A 10,868-nucleotide genomic window follows, 5' to 3' on the forward strand; every position below is an offset into this window, starting at 1 on the left:
GGCAAGGATGGGAACTGTCACAACAAATCCTTGGTCTATCATGGCAAGCGCGAGAACTGTCTCAAAAAATATCTGGTTCATCATGGCAAGCGTAGGATCTGCTTCAAAAAATCTCTAGTTCATCATGGCAAGCGCGAGAACTGCCATAACAAATCCCTGGTTCATAATGGCAAGCATGAAAACTTCCACACAAAAATCTTTGTTTCATCATGGCAAGCGCGAGAATTGCCTCAACAAATCTCTAGCTCATCACAGCAAGTGCAAGAACTGCTTTAATAAATCTCCGGTCCACTAACAAAGCCTCGATTTGCTTCATCAAAATTCGGTACATTCTTAAAGGCTTTTTATGAGCTTTGATAAAATAAAATTCATTTCTTTAGTGGATACTTACCATGACACCTCTAAAACTCGGTTTGCTAATCAGGTAAGCAACAAGTAAAGATGGACAACTGTGAAAACTCATTTTTGTTCAGTCCAGAAAAAACCCAAAACTTTTTTCTCAAAAAATTAAAAGAAAAAACATAAAAAATCAAATTATTAGTGGGCCTCTAGAAGCCCATATATTTTTTCTTAAAAAACATGCACAATAAGGTGTTTTCATTATTTATTTTGATTTTTCGAAATTATAATATTAAATGGATAAAAAAATAATTAAAGCTATTTTTTATTTATTTTATAATTTATTTTGAATTTATTAAAATAAATAATTAAAAATGCTTAGAATATCCATTTAAAAGCTTCCATTGTTTTCAGGAAAAAGAAATAAAAAAAATAGTTCAGGTTTGACTAGTAGGTTAACATCCCTAAAAATGAGTGATCAAGTTTATCTAAGTGAAATTTAAATAGCTTAATTTTCGGGGGTTAAGGGAGTTTATGTTATGGTATAAATAGAGGTGTTGGAGTATTAGTAAAATAGAGAGAAAAAACACTTAAAAGGGTATCTGAAAAGCAAACGTCTCTCTTTCTAACCATACAATGGCTATTACACTTATTGTGATTCCCAATACAAGAGTAAAAATAGGGGCAAGTACCCATAGAGTTCCATAGACCTCTTTTAACGATTCTAATTTGGAAAAATAATTGATATATTGCAATTATGTTGTATCAATTATCATTTCAACGATCAACTTCCCCCATAATGATATCTATGCTACCAAGTATTGTCATAATATCAGCCAATTTCATTCTTTTAACTAATTGAGGAAGAATTTGCAAATTGATAAAACCGGGTGGACGAATTTTCCATTTCCAAGGAAAACCATTGTAAATACCATTATGAGAAGAAAAAGTATGTGTTGTGATCTAATGCAGGCAAGCTCATCGTTTGTCTCGTTTAGACGTTGAATCATGATCATTGGATCTACTTACTTTTTCTGCTTCTATGTTGACTTAAGGATCAGCCAATTGAATTGTGAAACATCACCTGGTTACGGTGCACATCACCACAACAGATCCCACCGCCTATGTGAACACGAGATACCCTAGGGGCGAGTGCACAACTTGGCTCTTGTGCCTTTCTCACTGCCGAGCCGCGTCTCGCCATATGTCTAGACACACCTACTCCACATTACTCAATCAAATCACATTCTACCACGCGTCATGCACATTCCTAAGAAGCCAACACGCTAACCCTACTTTTTACTTTTTCAAGTGTAATCAGGTACCATTTTTACCTATTCTACTTTTTCTTTTATTTAGCTTAGTAATACAATAATGTTTAATGAATAAAATTCATTTATTTTTTTTTGTAAATAATTCATTAATTGATTTATACAGTAATATAATATTAGGAGTAATGAATAAATAATAATAATATTGTTTAAGGAGGTAAATAACAAAGTAGTAAGAATTTTTTTTAAGTAACAATAAACTAACAATTTTTCTTTTAAAATAACTTTTTTCTGATTTTTTAAATTTCAGAATCACATTACCAAAAGTGTAAATAATAAAAATTAGTAAAGCTCTTTTTATTAAATTAATAAAAATGAAAAGTAAATTAACAATAATTAAAGTAATAATTATCCTAATTTTTAAGGTATGATGCAGTGACACACACTTGTGTTGTACTTCACTTTCTTAAAATTTAGGAATAATTGCTACAATGTATTTTTTAATAAATCTAAAAATATTTTAAATAAATGTGATAATATCTTAACTAATCCCTAATATGGGGCGCGATATCGGATACATGGGATGTACTTCATTCGTATTAATATGAATATTAGTTGAGATTTAATACTACATTTTTTTCTAAAAATATTAAAATTAACTCAATCAACAAACATTTTATCTACCCAAAAAAAGATACGTATGAGCAAGATCACATCTTGTTTATTTAGTAGAATAATAATAACATAAAATTAATAATTGACGAAATCTAGTTAGGGTACCGTTTAAAAACGGGTAACTATGATGCTAATAACTTCCCTAGTTTATAACTGACTCTCAAATCTGGATATCAAAGTCGAAGACCCAATATGATTGAGCCAACAGATTTTTCTATGTTTATGACTAAAAAAATGTAAGGGCGACTCTAAGATGTATTGCAACCAAAAATCGGGGTGTGACAACATGACATAGTAAAAATGTACCTGGATTAAGACTATCAAATTGACTAATATTTTTTGAAAGATTGAATTTGTTTGTACCTAACGTTATTCATGTACGAGATTTGACGTTTTGTGTATGAATGAATTAAACTAGTGACATCATTAAAAGCCGATATCATTAAACATGTCTATAAAGAGCAATGAATTTTAGGTGTAAGACCAAAAAATATAACTATTATAACGTTCCAATAACCTACGACCTTTGTTTTCGATCACTTATTCCCAACAATATTGAGCATTTACTTCTTTTTCTGTTTATTGTTGCTGGCAATGAGTTATAAAATGTAGAAATGTAAAGAGAAAATGTGGCAAAAGTTCTTCAAATATAGAATAAAGAAGAAAACAATAATATTATACCATTTATAGTTTGAGAATTTCCATTAAGTAGTGAAACATGGTACAATAGAGAAAAATGAGTTTTTTTTAATGTAATAGTGTGGTACCCGAACCAAACTTCAAATCTAAAGAGTTGTTTTAGATAATTTTATATATAATTAATAATTTTTATACATAAATATATAATTATGTTTAAATGTAAAATTTTATATAATTAATAAGTATGTACAATTATATTGAAATAATATTTATCCATCTTTTTTGGAATAGACAAAAACAAAATATTAGAGTAGTGTTACATTTTTTGACTTTTAAGATAACTGTCAGGTTCACTTCCCCAATTATTCCGTTTTAACTGAATTTAACAAAGTTAAACAAAAAAATTTATAGTTCAAAGTGGTCCAACCACTTACTCAATTAATACTATAAATTAAATCATTTCAAGTCTAATCAACGCATTAGATGAGTCAGACCACCCAATATAGTCTTGTTCACACAACCATTGTTTTATGAGGGGAAAGCTAACTACACAATTAAAAAAAAGTGGCACAAACTTCTAGAGAAAACCAATTCACAACTCAATCCAATTGCAATTATTATATAATTACCAAAAACAACAAGAACCTGAAAGAGAAGATATAGAAAAGACAGAAAAAAAGGCAACATTGTTTGTTTTTAGAAATTTACTAAAACATTGATTTGTATCAAACGCGTGTAATACCATTGAAATCGCGGATTTCCCCCCTCTTTCTCTCTCCAATGTCCGTACTATTTTCCAAACTTGCTTCTCATCCTTTTCTCTTTGTTCCTTTCCTCTTCCATTTCCCTTGCCTTCCCCTCTTCTTCATCCAACGGGTTCGGCAAGGGAACAATAATAATAAATTAAAACTTATAATTTGTTACAAAAAACATATTTCCCCCCTTCGTTTTCTCTATACAAGCCACCCCTTCTTTTAATTGAATTTAATTAAATGGATCTCAATATTAAAGTAACGTTGTTGCTTCTTTTTATTCTTGCTGTGGAATTCTGTTTCATATCAAATGCAAATTTCGTGCTTCCAGTTCAGCGAAAATTCAAAGTTTCTCATAAGAATTTGACCGAAATCAAAGCTCATGATACTCGTCGCCATGGAAGGTTTCTTTCTGCGGTTGATATCGAGATTGGTGGCAATGGCCTTCCGTCGAAAACTGGGTTCGATTTCTCCATCTTCATATTCAATTCAACAAAGCTCTTGAAATAATCACTTTTTTGGACTCTGATTAATTTGAATTCAACTGAAGGACTCATTTTAATGGGTTACTTATCATTATCACATTCAAAAATTGATCGGAACAGCCTCTCTTGACACCTAATAGTTTTATGCATGCAATATTTTTTTATAGATGATTTTGGGGCTCTACCAACTGAAACTCTTGAGTCTAGTTTAAAATTTCTATTCCGGTGCGAGTTGGTTTCTCGAGAGAATGATGAGAAAGGGAAGACTTGATGACTATCTTAAAAATGTATTTCATGACTCACAAGTTGTTCCCTTCCATGTGTTATCCTTTAAACCAACATGCAGAGAGCCTTAGAATCTTTTTGCAAGTTAAGTTTTGAAAGGAAGGAAGAAAAAAAAAAGACTTCAGAGTTATCTCATAAGTGTATTTATAACTCCCAAACTTTCCATTTCCATTTTTTTGTCTCCAAAATCTAACTCGCAAATAGACCTTTAGGTATTACATGAAGTTATCCTAATCAGATGTTAAAATCAATTTAATTTTTTTTACTTACATGTATATGTTTCTAGAAGAAAAGTGTCACCATTTTCATGTGGTTGCTTTGTTTATTTGGTTTAGGTTGTATTATACCAAAATTGGGCTTGGCTCTCCTGTAAAGGACTTCTATGTGCAGGTTGACACAGGAAGTGACATTCTCTGGGTAAATTGTGGAGGTTGCACAACATGTCCTAAGAAAAGTGGTCTTGGTGTATGTATCTAGACTTTTCTCCTGAATTTTTGTTGAATTGAAATAAAACCCTGGTTTTAAATTGCGGTTGAGGTTACATAGCATTTACTGCAATTGCGAACAATTGTGAGAAAATGTGCCTTATATGACCGCAATAGCAGTTGTGGAGATTTACTGAAACTGCAATGTTGTGGTTGTAAACTGTAACGTAGAGCTATGACTATGAGTACATTGGAGTTGTTATAATACCCTGTTTTTTCAGTAGGGTACAGGTAGTTCTAGACTTCCAGTACTCTTGATGAGTTATCTAAGTATTTATTGCTGTTGGTTCTTGTGATAAATGTTTTATGTCCATAAACTATAACCAACAGCCACCAAGTAGCACACAACTGAATAGGGTACCTATTCTTGAAGGAAGAAAGTTGAGTATTGGAGTAATCACTGAGCATATCTCATTAATAGCATACTTTGAGATATTGGAAGTTATATTGCGTGACCACTTATAGATGCAGTAATTGCTATGTTATTATTATTTATTATGTTGCAGATGGAATTGCACCTGTATGACTCAAAGGATTCTACAACTTCGGAAGTTGTCCCTTGTGATGGTGATTTTTGCCATGCCACATATGAGGGTCAAATTTCAGATTGCAAACAAGGCAAGTCCTGCCCATACAGCATAATTTATGGAGATGGAGGTCAAACTACTGGATCCTTTGTGAAGGATTTACTTACATTTAACCGAGTCAGTGGTAATCTCCATACTGGACCAGATAATAGCAGCATAGTTTTTGGGTAAGTATAATTTAATAATTCATATCGTATATATGCCCACACATACACTCTCTTACACTTGGGCAAGGAAAGCAGACAGATGGCATGATGAAGGATTGAATCCTTGACATCACCATCACACCTATTCTTAAAGACCGAGTATGGTGCCAAATGAGCTATCAGCTCATTGGTACACTATAGTGATATATTTCAGGGTTGAATAGGATCTGCTTCCAATATTGTTCTTATTTTTGCCGCTCATGAGAGAATTGTTCATGAAGGATATTTTCATTCTCCTTCAAGTTAATTGTTTTTTATGTGGGTACTTTCTGTTATAATAGTTTGTCTATTTGTACTGTATTTATGTTGAGGATCTTGTTTAATGCCTTAAACTTTTTTTACTTCTTGGGTTAAAAGGGAGCCTTGGCATGACAGTTGGAGTTGTTGCCATGTGACCGTGATCACTTGTCTGAGTCATTGAATTAGCCACTTGCAAATGCAAGGTACGGATGTCTACTATAGATTGACATAGTGGGTCTGACTTAGACCCTTTGCACAGCTGGTGCTTTAGAACACCAGTTGTCCTTTCAAAAAAATTGGATTTCTTTTTTCGGTAACCTTATTTTTGCATTTATTTCTGCTTTATAATCAAATTCAATTTTTGGGGTATTCAAGTCTTTTTTTGTTTGTATATGCTTGTATTTATTTTTGGTTATATCTTCCTGATTATTCTCTTACCGATAGGTGTGGTTCTAAACAAACTGGATCACTGGGAAAGCCTGATGATGATGCCCTTGGTGGAATAATGGGTTTTGGACAATCAAATTCTTCTATGCTTTCACAGCTTGCTGCATCTGGAAAGGTGAAAAAAGTATTTTCACACTGCCTTGACAATATTCAAGGCGGTGGAATATTTTCCATCGGGGACGTGGTGGAGCCAAAAGTTAATAAAACTTCATTGGTACCAAGAATGTGTGTGCTGAATCTTTAGCTTTTTGTTCATATGCCATGTTATTTGTTGTCAGTGTGTTTGGTTTCTTTCATTGTTCGGTAGTACTAATCTGATCCAATGGTATGGTATTTATTTGACAGCCATTTAACTTCAGAAGAATCATGTTATGTTGGGTTTTCATAAATGTTATTTTACTGAAGAATTCTATGGGTTCTGTTATTGGGTTAGGTTGACTTAGGAATTATTGATTCTATAGTCAAGTTTAGCTAATATTATAATATAAAAATGATCAGTAATGTAAATATCCTCATTTCATGTTTACAATATTTTAGTTGGATAGAATGTTCTGCAATTGAGATGCAAAGCATGATATTAAAATAGAAAGTTTCCTAGAATAGTGGATCCACATGCTTTTCCGTTTCCATTTTGGACATATATTTATGTTCAAGGATTTATCTTATTATTTAATGTTCATAAAAAGTAACGTACCTCTCTCTCTATAGAAACTTTAAGAAATTTATAGGCACAACTTAGAGATTTATAAAAGCCATGTATATAACTTGATATCAGAGAAATAAGAATGCGCGTCGACATGCATTCTTATTTTTAATAACGAAGTTGTGAGGACCGGACCAGATGGTCCAACTGGTCCGATTGCTGATCAAATTTGAAAACAACTTTGGTTTGCAGTCTTAACCGAATGAGGGGTTGGACCACTTTGAACTGAAAAGAAAATTCTAGTCCCACCATGTTAAACCCGAATAAACCACAATAACCCGGAAAGTGAATCAGATGACTCACTTAAAAAATTGATCTTATTATTTAATGTTCATAAAAAGTTGATCTTATTATTTAATGTTCATAAAAAGGTGTAATCAAGTTTATATGTTAAATGAAAAAAAATGTAAATGTTACATATATTAATCAGAGGAGTGAACATTTACACAAGTGGCCTATAATGGTTTTTCATTTGTGTATTACTGTCTAATTTATTGCTTCAGATCAATGCTGTTAATGTAAAAGTGCATGGCAAATCAACATTTTTAGGGTTCTTTTTTGCCACCTTTGTAAGACCTTTTTGGCATTATTTAGGAATAAAAATTGCGAAAGGAAATTATGTATCTGGAATGTCAGTTGTTTTTCTTTCTCTAGTATTAACTATTTATGGAGGTATATTCTTTATGCGATTTCTGATATTTGTTGTAAAAACTTTCAGTATAAGGTCTCTGTTATATTCTCTTGCAAATGGACTTTCAGATTCTTAAAATGTATTTTGTATCCAGTTCAGGTTTTGGACTGGAATTTTGTCATAACTTCGCTACATTGACAATTGTAGGGCACACTACAATGTTGTTTTGAAGGATGTGGAGGTCGATGGGGATCTTCTACAGCTACCCCTAGATATATTTGACTCTGGAAATGGACGGGGAACAATAATAGATAGTGGTACGACCTTGGTTTATCTTCCACCTATGATTCATAGCCAGCTAGTGTCGAAGGTAAGTGTAGTTTAAAGATCAAGTAAATCAACCTTTTCAACTTGAGTACTAATGATTATTCTTTATTCCAGATTTTGGCTCGGCAGCCTACACTGAAATTGTATCTTGTTGAGGATGAATTTACTTGTTTCCAATATAGTGACAAGTATGATACTTATCTTCACGATGTTGTGTTACTTCATATAGAGAGGATTTATTGCATTTCTCTTCAATTTTGGAATAGTATGGTTTCCCAATATTAGGATGACCAAGTATATATCACTTGGTTTATCAAAGAGATTAAGGTTTATTATCTTTGGTGTTTAGTCCATAGGGTATGGTCATGTGAGATTGTCATTTAAATATATCTTCAAAAAGACTAGCTATCACTGTTTTGATAATGTCATCAGCAATCCAAATTTATGGAACCTGCAAAGGGGTTGATGAGACAGTATAAGTAGGATTCACTTAATATAATAGAGGCTGTGTATTTGTGTTATCGTTTGAATTTGAGCATAGACAGTCTCATCATGAATCAATTTGCTGAGTCTGAATTTACTGATTAAAGTCTTGATAAAGTGAAAGAGCCACATGTACATTGAATTCTACATTAGAAAGACCATCATTTGTTCAAGAAGGTTTTCTGAAATTATAACTGGGCATGGACTGTTTGATTGATATTCTGATAACTAAAATGTGTTTTACTTTTGGTGAGCTAGATTTCATTAGTTCAAGAAGGCAACAAGTGCACTTCTCAGTTCCCAAGATATGCAGCTCTTGACTGTTTTATATTATTTTTGCCTTTTTGTTTTAATTTTGCAGGTTAGATGATGGATTTCCACTTGTCAAGTTTCACTTTGATGGAATTTCTTTGATAGCTTATCCACATGACTACTTGTTCTATTATCGTGTAAGTGGGAACTTGATTATTCATTGTATATGTACCCAGCTTCTGATTTGAGAAGCTTTGTGGCTGCTAAACGCTCAAATAATCTGATAACTAATAAGCTTATTCTTACATGAAAACTGCAGTCTTATGTTTTAGCCTTTACCGATTTCTCCATCTTTCTAAAATTTATCACAACACTTGTTCAATGCTGCATAGTTTGAGTTATACTGTGTACTGAAAATTAAAGGGTTTGATTATTTATCTTCAGGTCATTGTTGACTACAATGGTAGTTTAAGACTTTAAGTTTAAGATGTCATCAGGAGAGTTTTACTTAAGAGCTTGTGTTTTCTAAAATGCATGCAACCACTTTTTTCTGAAAACCTCAATTTGATAGATTTGTCCCGGGTGTTCAGTAATGCTGTTTCTTGATGCTCTTTTGTCTTCATTGTCCCCCAGGATGACATGTATTGTATTGGCTGGCAGAAAAGTTCGTCGCAAACCAAGGATGGAAAGGACTTGATTCTTCTTGGAGGTAAATTTCTTGATATAATTTTTTGGTGATAAAGCTTCACTTATAATTTTGTCTGATGAGGCAGTGACTTCTAACTTGGTTTAAGTTTCTAGAAGGCATGTTTTGTTCATTTTGCTCCCTTAACTGTTTCTGATACATCAATATGATAGTTATTTCTGTTGAATTAGATTTTCATTTACTATCGTAGCTATTGAGTGAGTTTATGATATATATTAGCTATTTGGGTTGAGAGTTAACGTTCATATACTTGGGTTTGTACCACGTACTTTACCCTAATGGTAGTTTCAAGCCTTTAATCATTTTGGAAATGATTGCTACTTATGTTGGATGTCTATATCATTAACCTTGAGTTGTTCCGAATTGCAGATTTGGTCTTGTCAAACAAATTAGTCGTATACGATCTCGAAAATATGGAAATTGGATGGACAGATTTCAATTGTGAGTATATATTGTTTCCTACTTTCCTTCTTTGTTATATGGTTTAATCTAAATGACGATCCACTGTACGACCCTCCTACTTAGTGGAGTCTAGAGAATAATTCATATGACCTAGGATTGTTTCTTTTAGTACTTTCTAATGAGAATAATCCACCCCTTCATACTTGATTTTCATGTCTCTGGTAAAAGACCTGTGAATTTTAGAATAAAGAGAACTTTTCCAAAACAGAGACTTCATTTGTTGTTTGCTAGAATGACTATCCACATGACTCTTCTATTGGGTTTTTGGGTTATAGTTTGTTGATATTTGTGCAATTGAATGATGTTCCTAAAGACACTGTTTTGCTGTTTCTTCAGGTTCTTCCAGTATTAAAGTGAAGGATGACAAGACTGGATCTGTATATGCAGTGGGTGCACATCAACTTAATTCAGCTTCTACTGTGCTAATTGGAATAGTGTTGCCATTCTTTTTGCTGCTAATAATTGCCATGATAACAGTTTAGTTGGCTTGTTTTATTATATATGAGGGATGTCATTCAATTAATTCAGTTGTATACATTCCTGATAAATATAACCATTTCTCTTAAAGATGGAAATGGAACTATAGAAAGGATCAAAATTTTGTTTCTTCTTTTTCTTTTATTTTTTAGAATAAGTCTCATGATAACAACCTTTTCAGACAATCTGTTTTAAAAAACGTAACTTTTTTATTGTGAAAATGTCATATCCATAATTTTTTTTGGCTTGGTTATGGTAAAATTCTCTCCCAAATGATCATTTCAGAATTCATGTATTTGATCTCACAAGTAAAGTTCATCTAGATTATAATCCATTCTCACTTCTACCTACAAGTTTTGTTTTTGTTTATGTCATATTAGAGTAGTTAAAAGAGAAAAAAACATATACTTAGTACT

The 10,868-nt window shown here is 32.4% G+C and overlaps 1 protein-coding gene across 1 annotated transcript; it reads left to right on the forward strand.

Annotated features, from left to right (window-relative positions):
- Nucleotides 1-3,660: 3,660 nt before the first annotated feature.
- Nucleotides 3,661-10,593, forward strand: LOC109338782 (aspartic proteinase-like protein 2). Its single transcript, XM_019576096.1, has 10 exons — nt 3,661-4,137; nt 4,782-4,911; nt 5,438-5,685; nt 6,409-6,636; nt 7,953-8,115; nt 8,187-8,260; nt 8,917-9,004; nt 9,441-9,516; nt 9,883-9,954; nt 10,312-10,593. Exons 1-10 carry the CDS (start codon nt 3,917-3,919, stop codon nt 10,455-10,457), a joined length of 1,446 nt encoding a protein of 481 aa, XP_019431641.1. The 5' UTR covers nt 3,661-3,916; the 3' UTR covers nt 10,458-10,593.
- Nucleotides 10,594-10,868: the final 275 nt, after the last annotated feature.

This window comes from Lupinus angustifolius, unplaced genomic scaffold (assembly GCF_001865875.1).
Source record: "Lupinus angustifolius cultivar Tanjil unplaced genomic scaffold, LupAngTanjil_v1.0 Scaffold_41_247, whole genome shotgun sequence".
Classification (NCBI taxonomy): domain Eukaryota; kingdom Viridiplantae; phylum Streptophyta; class Magnoliopsida; order Fabales; family Fabaceae; genus Lupinus; species Lupinus angustifolius.